General features: G+C 34.0%; 2 protein-coding genes across 4 annotated transcripts in view; one reads left to right on the forward strand and one right to left on the reverse strand.

The window, feature by feature from the left end:
• The window catches only part of Rsod (superoxide dismutase family protein Rsod), a 271,460-nt gene that overhangs the window by 154,234 nt on the left and 93,213 nt on the right, over positions 1 to 24,013 (forward strand). The gene's annotated exons all lie outside the window — the stretch shown is intronic.
• On the reverse strand, positions 17,338 to 22,030 carry LOC147909376 (uncharacterized). The gene is made up of 2 exons (XM_087407143.1): positions 18,501 to 22,030; positions 17,338 to 18,441 (listed from the first exon to the last, which is right to left on the reverse strand). The coding sequence occupies exons 1-2, from the start codon at positions 18,551 to 18,553 to the stop codon at positions 17,892 to 17,894; spliced, it is 603 nt and encodes a 200-aa protein (XP_087263269.1). The 5' UTR covers positions 18,554 to 22,030; the 3' UTR covers positions 17,338 to 17,891.

The following is a 24,013-nucleotide window of genomic DNA, read 5'->3' on the forward strand; positions in this document are numbered from 1 at the left end:
TTTTCCTCGGTAACCGCATCGGAGGGCCTGCCGCTGCGGACTTCATCGGTAGTGGAGTTGCGGCCACCACGAAACTCTCGAAACCAATATTTGACGGTGTAATCTGACGGAGTATTAGCCACATAATATTTATCCAACTTTTCTTTTGTTTCCTTCGCCGTTTTGCCTCTCAAAAAATAATGTTATGAGAGAACGAAAATCGTTTTCGCAAACACGTCAACAACAATCAACTCTCAAAACAAAACTAAGGGCAGTATCGCACTGCCACTTGGCATGTCTGCCTAAATATGAACGGACTACAAGGCACCATAAACTTTTTTGCAGTAGTGGCGCATTCTGGCGGTCAAGGAGGTTACTTTTCACCCCATCTAGTACATTGATAAAATTGTTAGAGAAATTTCGTAAAAGAGCGAAATTGGACAATAATTACATGCAATAGCATAAAATTATTATTGACGTACAAATCAAACAATTATTTCAATACGTCGAATTCTAAGAGCGTTTCTTACTGTTGCAGCCGCGGTTTCGGGATCGTTCTCAATAATATTAGACACTTCTTCTTATTTTTACACGAACACGCTACTTTATTATAAAACAGTGAGAGCATACGACTCGGATTAAACGTAGTAACAATGGCAGTAAAAAGAGGCGAACGGCTATAATGGCGGGAAATATATAATGGCGGGCACTTTCTCTGCTCGCGATCCGATCTCATCTTCTTCCGTTCACACGCGGCTACTTCCGGCATCTTCCTCAAAGTCATTCCTCGGCCGGTAACACGCGTCTCGTCCTCTATGTCAACGGTACTGAGGGCGCGTTTCCAACACTTACAATTCGACGTATCGAAATACTTGTAATTGTACGTCAATAAGTATTATAATATTTATAACACGTAAAAAAAAATTCTTGTCCAATTCCTTATTTTTACAAAAATTTCTCTAACAATTTTTAAAAGCTTATTTTTTGACAAATTTTATTTTTCTCTCGTTTTACTTATTTATAGAAGTTTCCAGTTATTATTATATTCACTATCTCAATTTTTGACTACGTCTTTGTACGCTTTATTATATTGATTACGAGAGTTAATCATTGACGAGCATCCGCCATAGAGATGTAACTCAACACTTATTACCGGATCGGTGAGTGCTATCGGAGTAACATGTATATTTGCTTGTCATCTACAAATTATTTGTAAATAAATTCGTAGTTTCACCATTTACATCTTTAATCAATCAGACGTTGAACCGCTTTGGTGAGCAGTTTTGTTCCTCTAATGGACTTACGTTGATATTTTATTATCACTCACATGTTTTACACAGAAATGTTTCTTTCTTGAAATGGTTAATCTTTGCGAACTTTTATATATCTTTGTACATGTGCACAGAACCTAATACAAAGTCCAAAACATATGTAATATCTTAATACTGATTTATTTTACATCAAAAAATATTATTGTAAGTTATAAAGTTTATTATATAATTTTATATATTTAATTTTTACGTTTAAATCTAACTTTTATATCCCCTTAATAATCATTATCGTGCATTATTAACAAGAGTTCTTTATACTGATTGTTTCTAACAGTTTTATTTGCGCTATCATGCTCGTAGGATTCATTATATACTTGTGAGAAACGCGATCGCGCTTCTTTGTTAATAGTCAAAGAGTTATGAATATTTAAAACAGAAACGTAAGCCAAATACACTTTAAAAACTTATTATCTTAATTATAAATAACATTACTTTAAATCCGAAGCGCCACTATGGTCTAAGTATTAAGATGTTAAACTAATATATATATTTTTCAAACGAATGAATTAATTTCAGAAATGATAATTACGTGTCGATATGGTTGTCGACATTAACGCAATTGATCTGAAATGTTAATAATCCCCAAAATTCCCCAAATTAATCTTAAAAAACTGTAATAAACTTATTGCGAAAAAATATTGCCTCGGCCGGGAGTCGAATCCGGATCTCTTGCATTCCTTGGTCTCAGTAGTCTAAAGGCTCAGGACGCTCGCACGGAATGCAAGAGATCCGGGTTCGACTCCCGAGGCCGAGGCAATATTTTTTCGCAATAAGTTTATTACAGTTTTTTAAGATTAATTTGGGGAATCTTGGGGGGATTATTAACATTTCAGATCAATTGCATTAATGTCGACAACCATATCGACACGTAATTATCATTTCTGAAATTAATTCATTCGTTTGAAAAATATATAGTTAATATATTAGTTCAACATCTTAATACTTAGACCGTAGTGGCGCTTCGGATTTAAAGTAATGTTATTTAACATAAACGGTCTTGTTTCCTATCTTATTCTTAATTATAAAGTTTATCGCCTTGTGGATGTTCAATGATTTCATTCTGTTCTAGCTTCTTAAAACAGTCGAAAAAATAAGTTGGATGCACTATAATAGTATTTGACACAACGGTTTATAAAACTGTAATTCACCTTCTTCACTCAAATATTAAATGTCTTTTAAGTAGGGGAAACCGGAGCTAGTAGATTCATTTTTTGGTTTTGAATTTTTATAAAAATTAAGAGACTTATCACAAAAATGAATTCTATACCAGTTACTAGATATATTTGACTACTTAAGAATATTTTAATAATAAGGAAACTTATAACTAATATAAAAAAAAAATGCATTTTTCTAATGCATTCCATCTAATTCAACTAGCCCCGGAACCGGAGTAATTTAACTAAGATTATTAAAATAAAGTTTAATGTATTTTAAGCTATATCATTGGCAACATATTAATAAAACTTTTATAAAAATATATTTTAAACACAAACATTCGCTTCGCAGGGCAAAACAATGTTTCTTTTTGCAAAATTTGTTCATTTCATGGACATGAGGGAACTAAACTTATAACATTTATTACTGAGGTAAATCTCTTTAAAGGAATAAAATTTTGAGAAAGAGATATAGATTGAATCTAAGCAGACATTTTATTCCAGAAAAGCTAGATTCGTTATGACGCTGATATTTTTTTATTCCGATTATTGCTGTGCTTTCACAAATATCACTTCTAAACAAGTCATTTCTCAAACTGTACAGGGCCATGAATGTCTGTATCAGATTTGTGCGTCATTTGAGGTATGATGAAATCTTTCTTATTATCAGAAAATGCGGGCTTAAGTCGGAACTGAGAAGGCAATATTGTATATTTTGTTATCAATTAAATAACACATTTAAGAATACAAAGACCAGAGTTTCTTTTCTCAAGATTTCTGCACAGAGCGAATAAGTCTTCGAAGACTCCAATAAATTAGCTATCACTGCCTCAGTGTCGCACAAAGATCAATAAAAAATTGTTTGGCTTTGTTGTGATCGAATTGTGGAATAATATTCCTATTAATATTCGTGAGAATAAATTTATTATGAAGTTTAAATAGCATCTATTTGCACATTTACTGTTATGTCAAAATCAGAGCATTATATTCTTTTTAATTGTTATTTACTATTGCATGAGTGTGACTTTTACTTTGAATCTCGTTCACTTGCTAATAGATTAATTGTCAATTAATTTATTAGCAGTGCACGCTTGAAATTTTGTTTAGATGCAAAATAATTCCATTTGATAAATTGAATGAACATGCAAATACACTTTCATGCACACACATTGACGCACGCGATTTTATTTATTTTAACTATAATCAGTAAATGCACTTATCTTATACTATGTTGAATTCACTTGTATTATTGCATGAGCACCTGAGGGAATTTGTTCCAGAGCGTTAAATAAATTTTGCTCTCTCTTTCTTTCTTTCTCTTTCTGACTTCTGATTGTTAGCTCACAGTCCCTCTTCTCTTTATGGATGTAGCCGGCTTTAGCAGATATATTATACATATTGACCATTCTTTTACTCTCCCTGCTTACTGCCATTCCTATTCCTCTATCTATCTCACACCTATTCTGGCTTAGATCTTTCCCTTCTCTCTTTTGGCTCTCAAGAAGGAACTTCTAGATTTGCGGGCTATCGATCACTTCAAGGATACACTTAGTCGTATTACGAATGAATCCGTGGTCTTCTACACAGATCCAAAATAAATAAATAATTATTACGTTGCTGCGGTCTACTCGCCTCAACTACACGCTTCACTTCTGCACTTCCCGGTGAGACATCGGCCTTCTCCGTGGAGGTCTAGGAGATTTAAAACGCAATCCTTTTCGCTATATATAGATCTTAAACTTAAATTCGTGTACATAATTACGGATTCTAAAAGAGTTTTTGACGCGCTATGCGGTCATCAACAAAATGAACTCGCAATAAATCCGTGCTTGCAGAGGCGGCCGAGCTTAATACGACCATCAAGTTCTTCTGGGTTTCCTCCCATACGAATACTTCTGGTAACGATATGACGGACTCCTATGCTCGACAGGTCATCCCCGATGATTTCTGCGTGCTACTTTAAAATTTTTTACTCGGATTACTACTTTATATCGAAGAATAAACTCGAGTTTCATTAAACAATAACTGAAGGGCTTCAAGGGAACATCGCTACTTCCAATACATTTACACCATATCTAAGAAACCATGATACTATCGCCTTCTGCTTCATAGAGAATCTATTGTTACGGTCACGCGTCTTAAAACCAATCATTACAATTTGAAACACAGTTATAGAAAGAATTTGATTGACGATCATGCGATTGTGACTATCAGGCGCAAGATAGCAACCACGTCTCTATCTTTGCCGTCCAGACCAGGTACGTGCGCTCCGCCTGCACTAATCATTTAATTCTGACTGTGATGACCTAATAGTACATGCTCCTCAAGATCTTTCACCTAAACTGTCGACTTTTACACAGCTTTTATAAAGCTTCCAAGCTGCATATTAAATTTTTTTCTTCTGGCGCGTATTCACAACTGACACGCTGGTGTCGAGTATCTTCGGTCCCGTATTCTTCTCCCCTTCCATCCTTCGCTCTTCCGCACAATTGAGCAGTGCGATAGCTATGATCTGAATATTCAGAGGCATTATAGTCGCTTTTCTCTTACATCACTTGCTTGCTCGCTTCTTGTTTTTCCCATCTGATTTGATGCACGCACATTTAAGCTAATTGTTCTGGCCATATTCAGTGATGCACATTTGGCCCCCGGCACCATAGAAAACCAACTCCATCACTTCTATCCCCACCAAGCAGACACCTACTGGCACTGAATCGGCTGATTTCGCCACTGCGCGAGAGCGAGCGAGACAGCGAGAGAGAGAGAGCGTCCTTCTCTCTATTAGTAACTTGTAAACGCAAGTAATAGAGCGAAAAGGACAGCCACTCTCTCTTGCTGTCTCACTTCTTCTACTAGTCGCTTGTTATAAGCGATCGAAAACCTAAAATGCGCTTTCTCGACCGCTCGGTGTGTTCCTGTATGTATAAGGGAAAAAGGGACATACACATTCTAGATAACAATAGATTTTAATAAATTCTAATAATCATATAACGCTCTCATTAATAGCAAAAATACTACTAAAAAAATGCAATTTTATAATAAGAAAAAATCCAATAAATTAAATAATCGTTTTAATTCTTTTTAACTATAAAATGCAAATTTTAAGCATTTGATGAAAATGTGTGTTCAAATATCAACTTTTACCAAAAAAATTCCGTCTATAACAGTACTCCAAAAATACCAGAATTTAGAATGTATTATTTAATACTAATTGCGATATTTTATTTTCTTTTACTGCGAAGTACCAATTTTTAAAATTTTAAAACAATATGTATTACAGATATCAATACAAATGTTCTACCAAATATTCTGTGCGTATACTCGAAAGATTATGAACTTCACATTTTAAAAACATAATTCTTTTTAGTCTTAAAATAAACTTTATAAACTGCTCTTTTTCTTCTTTAATGTATTTATTACATTTTTTCAATTTTTTGATATATTAAGGGCTATAATGTTTCAATTTTTATTTGGCAATTATGCGACAACTCGTATATTCGTGTATATTATAAATTAATCCCGGACCACGCAAAATGAGTCTCTTACTATGCTTTTTTAAATAAGTTTCAAATTTTCTTCAGCCATAGGTATTTGTGCCCTTCTTCTTAACTTTAGTCTTTCATAAAATTTATACACATTTATATTACATAAATTGTAGTTGAAGAACTAACGCAGAAAAATAAACGAAAAACGCTTTAAAATTGAAAGTTTGAGAAATAAGGAACCTTTGCCAGGAACATGTAAGTCAAGTGTTGAAACTATTTCATATATTTTCACTCATTTACATATGTTACAAATTAAAAATCGTTCAACAAAACATAACTCTACATGCAATGTTAATAAATAATAGGTATGTTACATATCTTTTATAAACATTCTTGAATAATAAATCAATATTAATGTCCATATTACTGCTCGATGGAAATCGCGGGAAGGTGATTTTTTCCATGAGAAGAAAATGTAAAAAATTGTCTAATAAGTCACGTATGAATCATAACTATTTGGCAATTTTTTCCATTTCCAAAGGAAATGAGGGAAAAGAAAGAAATAAAGTAGATGTTTAAGTAAAGCAACTTAAAAGCATTATAGCGTTAAACAAAACTTGCACAATTAATTAAAATGAATACAAAAAATTCAAAGTAATATTAGTCACGAACAAGCAAACGAAATGTTAGTATGGCATATTATTTTAATTCAAAACGCTAATTAATAATATTTATATGGAATAGGAACTACAGTATTTAACTACTATATTTACAGTTACAAAAACGTATACATTTTGCAAAGTTATAAAAAGTTTTTTCACACAATGGAAAGCAAGATAATACGCGTAGGTCTTTCTTTCTCTGCCAAAATTACTCGTACGTACAGGTACATGTATAAATGATAAGAAAATCATAAACTATGTATATAGAATCTCACAGAGTGACAAACTTTGGTGAATATATATTAGAATATTTTAAAAGATTAGTCTAGACGATGTTGTTTCACTCTCAGTTCAGTCCTCGAATGCAACCTTACGTGATACAGCACGTTTCGATACAGAATGTGTTCTACTTGAAAATTTCTCCAATAAATATTACATGTGGCTTCTCAGTAAAAATATGTAAGTTCTACAATTAATATTTTTCATTGATATAAATTACATCATCCTCTAACTTAATGCCACGTCTCATAATGTAACAAAAATGTCACTACTCGTTTGATTGACATATTAGTCGTATTTAATTTAAATTGGAATAAAGGTTGTCAGAGTTGATATATTTTATATTGACATTGTAAGAGCGAAGTAGACAAAAAGCATTCAGTTACCGGGGATTTGAATCTGTGAATCTCCTGTGGTGGATATATAGCAGATGCTGGGATTAATAGTAATCGTAATAGTGATCGGCAGCTCGAGGAAAAATGGAATAGTGGAGATCACCGATGTATAAAAGTCGGATTCGTCAACTGAGTGGGCAGATTGCTTCGAATGATGTCATAATTGGTAGATTTAGATTCAGCGAAGTCACCGAGGACGAATACATCGGTTCTGTAGACGATATAATTAATTACAATATGATCGGACAATGTTTGGCTAGAGTGTTGTCGAATTGAGGAACAATGTTGTCTACAGCTTTGACCTCTCTCTTGAACTGAGGTCTATGTAAGGTTCTCGTACTGTCCGATTCTGTGTAATTTCTTCCAATGGGAGCATTATTATCGAGTAGTTGTATTTGTCCTTATTTATCTGTTTTCCAATACGTAAATTTGCGTGTTATCGCTGCTTTTTGTCGACAAAACCACAAATTGATTCTGGCTGCCTTTGTTTCGTCCAATTTTTCCACGTTTTTGGGGATTTCTCAATTTTATCTTGTTCTTCCTGAGGAGCAATCAGCACAAGCTGAAGATCCGTTTTTGTCTTCTTCTTTAATTCTAGCGAGGCTAATGTAGCGATATCAATCATATTTACATGATTTACGTTCGTAGTGGTCAACAGATTTTTCTGCGCTTTATATGAGGTTTGAGATTTTTTGACGGAAGATTTGAAAATTGGGAGCCGTTTGTTTCGACTGAGCGACCGTTTCGGCGAATTTACATTGATGATATCAATGTACAATCTACAGCGATGACCGATTGACGACTGCTTTATTTGAGCGCTTTGCACCGTTGACACAGTCTGCTCTTGCATTTTCTGGACGACGATCTTCTGAGTTTGAACCTGCGGCTGCCAGTTCGAGGAATGATGACGTTTTGTATAATACAATTAACAACATGACGGCTTTGCCCTTTGATTGCACTTACAGCACCATTGTTATCATTTGGTGCGTATCGCTCGGCGAAACGACGCTTTGAATTACTTCATACTTATAATGTTGTGGTATAAAGTGTCCCATGAGAAATGACTAATTGAATGGACATGGGTACGAAGTCAATTTAATATCAATTACATATCTAATTGTCGGTCATTTCTCGCTGAGTTAGAACCTTCGTTCCAATTTAAACTAAATATAACGAATATGAAAGCCAAACGAGTGATGACATTAGTGCTACTTGCGAGATGTGGCTTTCAGTTAGAAGATGATAGAATGTTATATCAATGAAAAATATTAATTTTTAAACTTACGTATTTTTTCTGAGAAGTCGCATGTAATTTTGGAAAAATTTTTGGGAAAGATACGTTCTGTATCGAAATGTGAGTGCCAGATCGCATGAGGTTGTATTAGAGGACTAAACTGAGACTGAGTGAAACATCGTTGTATGGACAATTCTTGAAAAATTCCTAAATACATATTCTCCATGTTTGTTTATAAAAAATTATCACATTACGATTCCATAATAGTCTAGAATTTTATTAATATTTATACACACCAAGATTGCATTCCGATATTCGTTGCCAGTACTGAAAATTGGTGTATGTAATAATGTGTACTATAGATTTGAAGTATTCACAAATATTGGAACGCAATCCAAATACATACATTAAATTTAGCAGAGAATAAGAGACCAATAAGAAATATTTTATCGATCTATTGTATGAAAAATCAAGTTATAAAAGTTTAGTCTAAAAATCAAAGAAAAGTAAACTAAAAAAAAATTAAAAAGGAAAAAGAGGTATCTTTGAAATAAGTACATGCTGTTAAAAAAAGCAATATTAACCGTGACCAAGCAGCAAAAGCTGTAACTAAGCTCTTCTCTGAAATTAAAATAGTTTTTTTAACTCTATACTGTAAGATAACAATTTAGAAATTAATAAAAAAATGAAATCAATTAATCTGGCTATTAAGAGATTTACAGTTACAAATCCGAAGACGTAGAGAGGTGTTTATCAACACCAAACAAATGCAAAAAACATGTATTTTCTTTTGCGTTTGTTTTATACGAGTTCTCGGACATGAGAGTTAAATGTCTATCATCAACTATCATAGTTGGAACTGTTTCTCCTCTCGCCCTCAGAACTGATTTAAACACGTATAGAGATTGAATGTTACTCGGATGAAGTTTATTACGTTTCTTGGTTTTTACGTCAGCATGGAAAACACTCTTTCGGCATTAGCATTTGTAAGAGATCGAATTGCATTAACTAATTTACTTAAAACGGGATATCTAAATTTTCCAAATTTTCTGCCTTTTTAGTTGCCATTATTGTTTTCCATGCTTCATCAAAATATAAATTAATTATTATCGCTTTCTGCTCTGATGTGAAATCTTTTTTAGACATTGCCATTCTTTTAATATCTCCTCATTAAATTTGTCGAATCGTTGGGCAACAAAAAGAACATTCTAGATGGAGTTGTTCGGATGTTTTTTTCGTCTTCTTGCTGCAAAACAAATTTTGGTTCAAAGATCTTCAATCTATTAAGAAATTCGTCCTTGACAAAAAGTTTGTTACGAATTTCTTTCGCAGCGATGTTATAGAATATCAAACAGTTGTCATAAACTGATTTGATAATCTCATCCTGATCTTCTTGATTCAATCGATCAAGAAAATCTTGGCAAGCTTCTTCAACCATAACTTGATCAGGAGATGGACAATTACACGCAAGCAAAGGATTAATTATATCCATCGAAACGAAATTTAATAATGGTGCTTTTACAACATTTTTAAGAACGGTTTTCAAAAGATTTTCCACGGCTGACTGAAGTAAATGAACTTTTATTTCTTCAATTTGAAAAGAATTAAACTTGTTAAATGCATTAAACTTGTTAAATGCATCCAGAATATACTCAGAAAACAAGAGGTACGCTTGTATTTCTGAATTTTGCATCAGAGATAGTAAAGCAGTCCCAGTCTTTGATTTCTCGCTCAATTGCTCTTCTTGTAAAAATGTTAACAGCACATCCCAATTTGCGTTCAGTCTAGCCACGCATGCATGATGTGAAAGCCATCGCGTTTCAGGCAGTTTTAAAATTTTTCTACAAGTCCCATCAAAATTAAATGATTTTTGGAATTGATCAAAATACACGCGCGCTTGGGACTGCTAGAGATGCCACTTTTTACAAAAGCTCCTCGCATGCTTTAGGAATTGCGCTGCATTTGCTACTAATGCAGATGCGTGACAAGGACATCGTTATCAAATTTTTGCAATGTTTTTGTAACTTAGTTTTAAATGGTTCGTATTTTCCTGTCATAACAGAGGCGTTATCATAGGAAAGAGCGAGAATTCGTTTGAAAACGGAATTTGTTTTTTTTTTCATAGTTCTGCTCTAAAAGTTGTAAATAATTTTTCGGCATTACATTCACTCGCGTCCAAATAAATTAATTCTAATAATTCCGTTCGAACATTCAAAGTCTGAGAACCGAAAAAGAAACGGCATTTATTTATCATTAAAGTTAAATCAGATGTTTCGTTAACAAAAATAGAAAATTTATTATTATATAATTTTTCGACCAACCGCTCCTGTTCGCGAACATAAAACATTCTTTATTACTTTCCTGTGCCTTATTCCGATTCATCGTCATACTTTTCAAGACTTCTGGATTTTCTCCGAGATCTTGAAAGAAATTTAAGTTTGACTCTGTCGTGAAAAACATTTCAAATGAAATGTTTTTCTTGGCAATTAATGCTGCAAATTTCATTTCCGCGATTTTTTTCCGATCTTCAAAAGGCACAGATTTTTCGTCATGCATATTCAAATCTACGTTGAAGCCTCTTTTTTGACATTCCGAAACATGTTTCTTGCTGTGAATGCCGCATAAGCTTGTTGAAGCTTTTAGAACTTGTTGAAGATTACAGAAGGAGCAAAAATAATTGAAAGGATCATTTGGGATTGTTTGCAGCCATGGTTTGAATTGTTTATTTTCGAGCTGTGAATGACAAAATTTCCTTTCACGAGATTCCTTTTCAATGATACAAAGGCCAGTCAATAAGTTTTTAAAAAAACATAGTAAAATACATTTTTTTTGATCGATTCATTTTTATTTCTCAACATAGTCCCCTTTCAGCTCGATATACTTGATTCAACAATTCTCCAACTTTTTCAAGTCGTCCAAATATGATTTGTCCAATCTTTTAAAATAAGCTTCTGTTTCGATGAGCTGCTTTCTGGTGACGAATCTCTTTCCTCCGAACGATTTCTTCAGGTTTGGAAACAGGAAATAGTCGCAGGAGGCTAAATCTGGCGAATATGCTGGATGGGGAAGCAATTCGTAGCGGAATTCGTTGAATTTGACCATCAGTGCCGGGCACGTGTGAACTCGTGCATTGTCTTGGAAGAGCACTTTCTTTTTCGCCAAATGGGGACATTTTTTCTTTAAAATGTTGTTGAAACGATCCAATAAGGCTGCGTAGTAATCGCCATTGATCGTTTGCTTCGACGGAAGATAATCGATATGAATTATACCGCGTGCATCCCAAAAACTGTGCCCATCATCTTCATGGTCTTCGTCTTCTTCAGAGCTGGTTCATTCGGTGAAGTCTATTATTTTGACTGTTCCTTCGTCTCGGATGTAAAGTAATGGATCCATGTTTCGTTCACAGTAATGAATCGCAGAAATTTATCTGGATTACGTTGAAACATTTCCAAACATTGTTTTGAAATCGTCACACGGTTATGGTTCACAGTGAGCAAACGCGGCACCCATCTTGCCGATAGCTTTTTCATACCCAATTGTTCGTGCAAAATTGAAATCTTTGTGCCATGTGATATGCCTATGGCCTCAACAAGCTCGTGCACTTTTACTCGTCGATCAGTCAAAACAATATCGTGGACTTTATCGATGATTTCTGGCGTAACAGCCTCAATTGGACATCCCGAACGAGGTGCATCACATGTGGATGTACGATCACGTTTAAATTCATTCACCTAATTGTATATAGTCACAAACGCTGGTGTAGATGTACTATGAACATTATTCAACTCGGCTTTGATTTTTTTCGATGTTAAACCTTTCATATATAGATGTTTGATCACTGCACGAAAGTCGTTTTTTTCCATTTTGCAAAAAATACAAAGGTTGTTCGCTTTAATCGTTTCAGAAATGAAACCACGCGATGAATTCCGTTCAAAATTTGACAATAATCAGCTGAAAGATGCTACTTGTCAAAAGCACTTCATGTTTAGCACGTATACGATTAGAGATTCCTAAAATTCCTGTAGTGATTAGAAGATTCTATTGTTAAATTATTATTAGCGTTCTGTGTATACAATTTGATGTGTAACTGATTTTTTTTTGATAATAGGATTTATTTTGAAATAGTATTAGTTTAATGGTTATGTTGTTAGACTCTTTTTCGTTTCCTCTTTTCAGGTAATAGTGTGCATTCTTGTAAAGGTATTTACAATTACACTTTATTTTTTTCATTACTTGTTGTTTTTTCTATATTCTTTTTGGAACATTTATTATTCAATTTCTGATATATTAAAAAATATGTAAGACTTCTCTATAATTCTATAATTTTTAAAAAAATATTTTCAGATTTTAAAATTTTATCAAAAACTATAGAAAATAATAATTTTAGAATATATTAATAATTTTAGAATACCTTGTGTGACGAGCACCAAAGAAGCGTCACATAAAATATTGAAATAAAGAAAAAAAAGCAAAATACCTCTTTACTGAAATTTATGATGTTTATTATTCATACATAGGTCAATATTCATAATCCGATCTCACATATTCAATGTCATTTTATAAATATCTTAAAATGAAACGACATAAGGAGCGTCTGTGTGAGATAAACTTTACGTTATTTAGATATAAGATCGGTCTACGAATATCTCGCGATTATAGTTTTATAAAAATTGATTAATAAAATCGCGATCGAGGCTGATAAAATTAGCGAACAGCTTCCAACATTATAAATTTCGTTAAATTTTGAATATGTATCTCTTTCGTTGATTAACGGCCAAAAGTCGGTGTATATAATAATTATTAAGGTATTGTTAAAATTTTCTGTGTGGATTATATACGCATTTGTAAATGCAACTAATCGGTGTGAGCAAGTAAGACGCGCAATGGATATTTCATGCGCCAATCGTGCCTCTTTTCTCTTTATTTTCATAATAAATAGTTTTCTAAAATTTACATTAATTACCAGTAAACGATTAAGACAAATAATACATTCTTATACAATTATTGCAATTAGTTGTTTACTTTTAAATCAATATTTGTAAGAACAATAATGATTCGATGGTATGTGTCCAACTTAATCGAATTAGAAGACCAATATTTTTACATGTAAATAAAATTTTATTAAAAAATCCGAAAAGAAATAATGTTTTTATAATGATATGTTTATCACAAATGTATTTGGTGTCAATTATAATAGTATTTATAATTCTATATATTAAGAATTATTATATATATTAAGAATTCTGATAATGAACTAAATTACAAAAGTGATATGATTAATATAATTATAAAGATTATGTCAATATAATTTTATAACGTACAATTAATATTTCGTAAACTGTCGCGTTTTAAAATCATTTTTGCTATTAATTGGAGAGTTATATGATTATTAAAATTTATTAAAATCTATCGTTATTTAGAATGTGTGTGTCCCTTTTTCCTTTATACAGAAACATGCCGAGTGATCGAGAAAGCACATTTTCAGTTTTCTGTCGCTTATAACAAGTAGAGGAAACTAGTAGAGGAAGCGAGATAGCGAAAGAGAGCGGCCTTTTCGCTCTATTACTCGCTTGTGTTTCCAAGTTACTACAGGGTGGGCCATCTATTGGTACGTTTTTAAAAATGCGATCAAATGAGCATACATTGATATTTTTTATTAATTTTTTTTTTGTTGTGAAGCTAAAAGTATCCGCGTCAAGAATGAAAAACGATTTCGTTCATGTGGCTCCCTCTACTGGCCTTACAGTATGCCATTCGGTCACCCCAATTATTAATGACATTTTGGACTACCTCGGCGCCAATTTCACTCAAAACAGTCGTAATATTGTTTTTCAAAGCTGGAATTGTCTCACACTTTGGGCCACAGCCTCAATATTCTCGGGTGTGCGCACTGTCCGAGCTCTGGGACCACTTCTGTCATCCACTAACATCCCTTTCTCACGAACTTTCCTCACCAATTTGCGTATAGCTCCTTCGGTGGGTGCTCTATCACGACCCATATTTCTTTTCAAAATTCGTACAGTTTCGGCGACACAGCACTGACTTTGAAAATAAGTTTTTAAAATTTCAAAACGCTCTTCAAGAGAAAACATGTTGTTTCATGCCGCGGACGGTATGACTAATAAACTGTCAAAATTTCGGGTCTGTAGCTCGTTCGGTGTTGCCATACGACGAAATTCAAAAACGTACCAATAGATGGCCCACCCTGTAGTACAGCGAAGAGGACGGACGCTCTCTCTCTCTCTCTCTCTCTCTCTCTCTCTCTCTCTCTCGCTGTCTCGCTGTCTCGCTCGCTCTCGCGCAGCGGCTGGTTTTCTGTGAATTTGCCGGTTCCAGGGACCAAATGTGTATCACTGGTTATATAGACCTCTGTGATACGTATAAGGCAAAAGGCATAATTTAAAAAGAAGAAAAAGAAGAAGAAAAAGAAAAAGAAGAAGAAGATTCCTGTTCTTTGAACAGATGCATACATAACAATAAGTTGAAATGACACAAACATTTATTTATTTCATTTCAACTTATTGCAACGGATGCACCAGTCCAAAGAGTGCAAGAATAAAAGACGCACCTTATATCTAATAATTTTTGTTTAAAAAAATTGTGGGCGCTCTTATCGTTGCATGTAGCCAAAGGCCTTATGCAACGGCATCTGGCTAATTTCTTTCACAGGGAATGATACATTTAAGGATGCATCGTTATAAAGTAGTTATTTTCTCTATTATATTAGGGGGTTGCATTAAAAGTTACTGTTTTTTCTTTGTATTTGAGCACTTATTTCAATAACAAAATATATGAATATCTCAATCAAAGTATTTTCCCTCGGAAGCTATGATTTTTTGCCACTTTTCAGGCAGAAGTTGAATTCCACGATGAAAGAATGGTCTGTCTTTTGAATCAATCCATTTAGCAACCCAATTTTCGACTTCGCTATAATTATGGAAGTGTGTATCTTCCAGAGCATGTTGCATCGATCGGAACAGATGATAATCGCTTGGTACTAAGTCCGGAGAATATGCTGGGTGCGGGAGAACCTCCCATTCGAGATCCATCAGTGTTTGTTTCACGATTATAGCAACATGCGGCCGAGCGTTATCATGGAGTAAAATCACCTTTCGACGATTTGATGTAATTGATCGTTTTTGCATCAAATTATCATTCAAACGTTCCAATTGTTGTCGATAACGCTCGGCGGTGATTATTTCGTTCGGTTTAAACAGCTCATAATACACGACACCCTCCATATCCCACCAAATACAAAGCATTGCTTTGTTTGTCGTGAACGTCACAATCACCACTTTTGAATCGTCGAAATCAGTTTCTACATACTGTTTCCGATGGAGCAGATTCACCATAAATTTCCGCAAGCAATCGATGAGTTTCAGCTGCACTTTTTTTCAAATCAAAATAGTGTTGAAGTACACATCGGAAAAACAACTTATCACGTTCCATTTTAATTCAGTTATAGAAAAGCACATATGTAACCAAGGATGACGTCTGTTAATTGAATTTTAGTAGGAAATGTTCACACTTCAAAATGATATAAGTAGCAGATGTCTCTGACCATAGCATACGCAGCTACTGTCACCTAAACGTGAACAGTAACTTTTAATGCAAACCTCTAATAAGTACTAATAGTGTCAAATATCTTTACAAACTTCTTATTCAGTAAGACAGTTTCCATTATCATGATGATTTCTTCTCAGGATTTACATACCTCATTAATTGACATCATTCCGCAAATCTTTCATGACGTTTTTTGACTTTAAAAATTAATTATCCATAATAATATCGAGTGAAGGTGCTCTTTATCATTTTCTACGAATTTCATGTTTTTTACTTCATATATTGATGAACTACCAATCTAATGTGACACTGTGGCTGTATGATCATTGAATCCTCACAAGAATTACGAGTAAAATTTGTAAAAATAATTTTACATTTTTATTGTATTGTATTTTTATTACATGTTTAATTTTACATCTTAATTGTCGAATTTTTGTAAAATATCATGTACGAGTTTATTTTAAAAATAATTATATTTACATTCAGAATGACCTGTTAGACATTGAAACGTTTGTGTTTTTATTTATGTACGGATTATCTAACATTTAATAATAAACATCCTGCTTGACATCCCATAGCTTTTATTTAATAGGTGTAGTAAAAAGAAATCCATTATTTTTCCAATAGATGGCTTTAGTAATCTGTATCTCGCGTTGTATAAGTGCGATCGGGTTACGCTAGATGGCGTTAGAGAGATAAGATTTCGTACTAAAAAAACTTCTCAGACAGTTTTGTGATTACTTGACTCAATATTGTTTGAGCGCGCGTCAAAGATGGATACCAGCAAAGAGAAAATACGCCATATTTTACAGTTTTCTTCGATAAAGACGAAAACGCAAGCCAGGCGGCTGAAAATGTAAATAGTGTTTATGGTCCTCATACTGTAACAGCCAATCACGCGCAATTTTGGTTTCGTCGATTCCGTTTCGGTAATTTTGATGTCAAAGATGCACCACGCTCTGGAAGGCCAATTGTCGAAAATGTCGATAAAATAATGGAAATCGAGTCCGACCGTCATGTAAGAGTAGATATACTAGGCGGGTTCTAAGCCATGGGGCTAGAGGGGAATGCGGGGTGCGGGGAAATATTTGTAGGCGCGGGGAATACCTAACGCGGGGGAAAGAGGGTGAAAGGTCTAATCTCCTACACAATAGGGCTCCTACACAATAGGGCTCCTTTTTTTGTTATCAAAATTAGACCATGTTTTTCTTTAAAAATGCATTGATAATAAAGGTTTGAATTTGACCATGACATATTTTTCTTTTCTTTGAAAATGTATCGATAATAAAGGCTTGCATGTTAGAGAAAGATAGAGCGCGCGTGCTACGAGTGAAGAAAGGATGGAAGAATTAATAGAGTACGAGTTTTTTTTGTATGATACAGTTTTTCAATTTTTATGGTTTTTCCTGGCGCGTCGAGGCAAAGGATGGGAAGTAAAAGATAATACACATGAAATAAGGCGAACAAAAATGTTTTATTTACATCTTATTACATCGGTTTTCGTACTTATTAAAAACTAAAGCTAATAGTTCGCAATCGATGAGCTGATGTCCATTGAAGATGTCACTATCACATATAATGTTCTCAGATGCGATGTTGGAGAATCGCTTATAATAAAGGCTTGCATGTTAGAGAAAGATAGAGCGCGCGTGCTATGAGTGAAGAAAGGATGGAAGAATTAATAGAGTACGAGTTTCTTTTGTATGATACAGTTTTTGCAATTTTTATGGTTTTTCCTGGCGCGTCGAGGCAAAGGATGGGAAGTAAAAGACAATACACATGAAATAAGGCGAACAAAAAATGTTTTATTTACATCTTATTACATCGGTTTTCGTACTTATTAAAAACTAAAGCTAATAGTTCGCAATCAATGAGCTGATGTCCATTGAAGATGTCGCTATCACATATAATGTTCTCAGATGCGATGTTGGAGAATCGTGTATACTTGGTATCTACCGTATCGACGAGTCGAGCTAATCGTTCGAACGTTACATCGATACACCCGTTAAAGTCAAACATACGGCGTAGCGTCGTTTCGGTCATCATAATGCGTATGGATGAAGAATCGAGACGTACGACCGTAGTATAGTTCAGCATGAAAACACTGACGGTTAGCGGTTCAACGCTTGTAAAATTATTCTTGTATTCGTTTCGAAACAGCTTGTAAATATTTCCTCGCTGCTCGTAGAGGCTCTTCCACGTTTCGAGAGACAGCGATAGTTCGTGTCCGCGATGATCTCCAAGGGCGATCTCCACGTAACTCGGTGGACCAACGTTGATTCCAATTTCCAAAAATTTGTAGCCCGTATTCGTCAGATCGTAACGTCTGCTCAGTAAACGCACCGCACGATGCTCCGTACTGTGTACATACATAATGTTAAAAAACGTTTCTTTTGTGCATAGAACGTTGAAACTTACATGTTATATTCCTTCTTCACATCGTACGATGCACTGCTCTCTTTAGCATACATTTTTTCAGCCGTTCGTACAAGCGGGTATCGTAAACTGATTGCATCCGTGTAAATGGTAATACTTCTGGAATCGATAAGAGAAGACAGGTCCTCCCCCCTCTTTCCAAGAATTTCGAATATGTTGCAACACGTTTTATCAAGTCTTTCTACGTATTTTCTTTGTCACGAATTTATACATACGTTTATACATACGTTTATACACACGTACATACGTACATACGTTTATACATACGTTTATACACACATACGTACGTTTATACATACGTTTATACACACGTACATACGTACATACGTAAATACGTACATACATTTATACATACGTTTATACATACGTTTATATATACGTTTATACATACGTTTATACATACGTTTATACATACGTTTATACATACATTTATACATACGTACATACGTTTATACATACGTTTATACATACGTACATATGTTTATACATACGTTTATACATACGTTTATACATACGTTTATACATACGTACATACGTTTATATATATGTTTATACACACATACATACGTTTATACATACGTTTATACATACGTACATACGTTTATATATATGTTTATACACACATACATACGTTTATACATACGTTTATACACGTACATACGTACATACGTTTATACATACGTACATACGTTTATACATACGTACGTTTATACATACGTTTATACGCACATACGTACGTTTATACATACGTTTATACATACGTTTATACATTACAAAGGAAGGGAAAAGAAATACATAATAAATACGTTAATGTATTTTTATTTAAAATTTCTTTTGCAACCACCAGTTATATATTTTCAATACATTTTGTAACGCGCAATTCTTAACATGTTGTCCACATCGTATAATATTAGTAACGTCTAGATTAGATAAAGATTCCATGTGTTCTGTCGTAAACTGCATCCAGGGTCTCAATGTACATGCGTTCTCGCTCATCATCCAGAAGCAAGTTCCGCAGCCACGTTCGTTTCTCGCGTCCCTTGACATACACGACAGCATCAATAAATTTTTATTTCATCAATTAAGTAAAAAATCCTATATTCGATCAAAGCTGATCTTATTTCCTAAATATTTCGGTTTGAATTTATATACATACGTACATAGACAATTCTATAAGCCACGCAATAAAGTCCTTTTCAATCTTGAAACGCAATCATGGATGGAACTACAGTGGTATTATAAAATTATGTATTACAATTTTGTGTTCATACATGTTCCCTTAATAACGATATTCATTAGTTGTTGATCACGATTCATTAGTTGTTGATCAAACGGATGTTCACTTATTTATAATCATTGGCGACAAGTATTGCTGAAGTCGGCACGCTTGATTTATGCGAAACTGCAAAATTGTGTTTCTACGTATCCAACAGAGTAATCTTACCGCAAAACATGTTGAGATTCATCGATTTTCCGTAGAAAAAAATTTTATATTACACTTATGCAAAATCGTATCTAACGTGGTCACAACTGCCGTACATCGACGTTTCACCGAGAAGAATTTATGCACTTTCATCTGTTAAACTTAAATTATCAACCGAAAAATGCTTTACTATTGTATCGTGTACCCACTAACACATGTTGATAGTATTAATGAACTACAATCAAAACATTTATGACAATTATCAAACAGATATTAAATCATCGTCGAATGTCTATCGAATCACTGTCAAAAACATCTTTCAAATTAATGTCAAACATCTATCGAACCTTTATTGAATGTCTATCGCACCACTTTTAATCCTAACTATACACACTGAGTTCCCAGAAACCTCAACTTCAATTTCTAAATCGAGATCTTTTCGTATTTCTTTTCTTTTTCTTTGAACCAACAGTCGTCGAACGGTACCGCCATGTATCGTGTTCAACGAATAGAACCATATCAACGTCGACAAGATGTCCGAAATTGACCCGAGTATGATTAAACATCGCGTCACGCGTATGTAAAACGTATGCACGTACGTACGTACTACACATAGCGTACATTCTTCATTTTAAGGACTTACAAAATTAGCAGAAATATGACAGTGGTCTGTCAGACTGACGTAATTTTTTTTATATTTTTTAACATTACAGTTCAAAGTTAAATAACTGACACACTAATATCAATGGAGTAATATATTACAAACATCTGGATTTTAATCGAGTCACTTTCAATGCAAATTTCCTTTCACAAAGATTTGTGAATTAATTTTCACGCTGCGGGCCTTGTACAGATTTTCTTTATTATTAGGTATTTATATTTTCTCAGCTATATATTTTAGTATTTTTATTATTATTATTATTATTATTAAATCCTCACTTCTAACAAGCTATGCTTTAATAACGTTTATTATTTCCAAATCTGTGCAGTTCTGAATATTTTTGTTAAATCATACAGTGTCATCTTAAAATATATTAGATATCATATTAGATTTATTATTGTACATAAATGCTGCTTTATTATGTATATTTTATATTATTAATATTTTAACTGTTTTATACGATTTTAGACATTTTGCTCATTGGATAACTAAAAAAGATATTGAAAAAATTGTAAAATGGTAGAGGACTCAGTTTTTTATAGAAATAACACTATATGATTAATAGGGTGTTATTTCAGTTTTATAACCTGTATATGTACATATACATACATATACACATATATAGGGTGTTCTGAAATTCGAATCAAAGTATTATATAGCAAGAAAGATCTCGAAAAATTAAGTTAAAAAGTTATTTGTAAATTTTTATTTTAAGCAGAAATTTTTGAAATATCAGGATTCAAATATAACGAGTTACAGCTTATATTTAGATGATCACTTGAATTAGTGAGTGCGCTGAAATATACGCTTACTTACTCTATAATACATATTACCGCATTTGCAACTCATCGGTAGGTAGCCCCCTAAGCATAGTCTGTAATTAACCATATTTAAACCTTTATTATTACAAAAATTACTGTTAAAAATAAATAATTACAAGTAACTTTTTCACTTAATCTTTCGAGAACTTTCTTGCTGTAGTACGTAGGCTGCTGGCAAAGTTTCTGCAAACAATATGAAAAAAAAACATGTAAAATTCGGTAAATGGCTTTATTGTTTTTAGTAGTATTGTTTTTAGAAGTATTCGCCTTTAAGATCAACATTTTTGCATACGCTCGAACCAATTTTCAAAGCATTTTTTTCACTCTGAGACTGTAACCTCAGAAATCAGTGTACAAAATGTTTCAACAGCTGCTTCAGGCACTGGCGACTCAAATCGCTCACCACGCATCTTCTTTTTAATGTTTGGGAACAAAAAGAAATCATAGGTGATAAATAAGGTGAATACGAACAATAAGTCATCAATGCGACATTTTTATTGGATAAAAAATCAACAGTTTGACGTGCTGTGTGACAGCTGGCATTGTCATGATGAAGGATGATGTGATGATTTCGGTTTGTTCTACGCAATTCATTTATGATTTCTGACAAACAAATTGTTGTATACTTATCTGTATTTACAGCCCTTCGATCCTCTAAAATCACGATTGCCACATGCCGGTATAACTGAAGAAACAAGCAACCATTTGCTTGGCAGCACTGCGTGAACAAACAACTTTGGTTGGTTTCGATTTATTTTGAAATACCCCCAACAGTGGATTGTTGTTTACTTTCGGGCTCATACGAATCCATAGATTCATGTTTCGTTCCCAGTAACGATATTGTAGACCAAATTTGATCGACCTCGGTTGAATTTCTTGAGCATTTCTTTGCTCCATTTAACACGAGCCTGTTTTTGAGCTTCGGTCAAATTGTGTGGGATCCAACGATTGCAAAGTTTCCGTACGCTCATGCAAGTGATCATGCAAAATCGTATGTATTGCTCATGTCAATGCCTAAGGATGCCTGAATCTCGCAGTATGTTATATGCCGGTCTCGCTCAATCATTTCACGCACAGCATCAACATTAATGGCAACAACAGACGTGGATGGACGACCTTCACGGAATTCGTTACAAAGAAAGGTTCACGCTGGAATTCGGCAAACCAATTTTAAACAGTCCTTGGATGGTGTTTCATCCCCAAAAGCCAAATGAAGTCGATCAATGCATTGTTTCGGAGTTAGATTATATTTGTAAAAAATCATTGCCCGAAAATTTTTACGCGAAATTTCCATTTTCTCACAAAAGTAACTCCTTTTAAAATACTATGCAAACAAAACTAGTTGGCTTGGGTACAAACTGTCAACTGAATTATAAGTTAAAAACGTCTAATTTTACGGATGTGATAGTAGCAGAACATTGGCGCCACTGGAAGTATTAGATTGCAGAAACTTTTCCAGCAGTCTACATATTCTGATTCGCGACACCCTGTATAACTGTATGTACATTAAATTAATTTTTATACGGTTACATGCACATACAATATTATTTATCTATTATATTAAAATAATAAATAAATAATATCATAATATTAGGTGTAGTAAAAAGAAATCCATTATTTTCCCAATAGATGGCTTTAGTAATCTGTATCACGCGGGTGATACTCCGAAACAATGCATTGATCGACTTCATTTGGCTTTTGGGGATGAAACACCATCCAAGGACTGTTTAAAATTGGTTTGCCGAATTCCAGCGTGAACCTTTCTTTGTAACGAATTCCGTGAAGGTCGTCCATCCACGTCTGTTGTTGCCATTAATGTTGATGCTGTGCGTGAAATGATTGAGCGAGACCGGCATATAACATACTGCGAGATTCAGGCATCCTTAGGCATTGACATGAGCAATACATACGATTTTGCATGATCACTTGCATGAGCGTACGGAAACTTTGCAATCGTTGGATCCCACACAATTTGACCGAAGCTCAAAAACAGGCTCGTGTTAAATGGAGCAAAGAAATGCTCAAGAAATTCAACCGAGGTCGATCAAATTTGGTCTACAATATCGTTACTGGGAACGAAACATGAATCTATGGATTCGTATGAGCCCGAAAGTAAACAACAATCCACTGTTGGGGGTATTTCAAAATAAATCGAAACCAACCAAAGTTGTTTGTTCACGCAGTGCTGCCAAGCAAATGGTTGCTTGTTTCTTCAGTTATACCGGCATGTGGCAATCGTGATTTTAGAGGATCGAAGGGCTGTAAATACAGATAAGTATACAACAATTTGTTTGTCAGAAATCATAAATGAATTGCGTAGAACAAACCGAAATCATCACATCATCCTTCATCATGACAATGCCAGCTGTCACACAGCACGTCAAACTGTTGATTTTTTATCCAATAAAAATGTCGCATTGATGACTTATTGTTCGTATTCACCTTATTTATCACCTATGATTTCTTTTTGTTCCCAAACATTAAAAAGAAGATGCGTGGTGAGCGATTTGAGTCGCCAGTGCCTGAAGCAGCTGTTGAAACATTTTGTACACTGATTTCTGAGGTTACAGTCTCAGAGTGAAAAAAATGC

Source organism: Acromyrmex echinatior, chromosome 6 (genome assembly GCF_024713525.1).
Source record: "Acromyrmex echinatior isolate Ae372 chromosome 6, ASM2471352v2, whole genome shotgun sequence".
Classification (NCBI taxonomy): Eukaryota; Metazoa; Arthropoda; class Insecta; order Hymenoptera; family Formicidae; genus Acromyrmex; species Acromyrmex echinatior.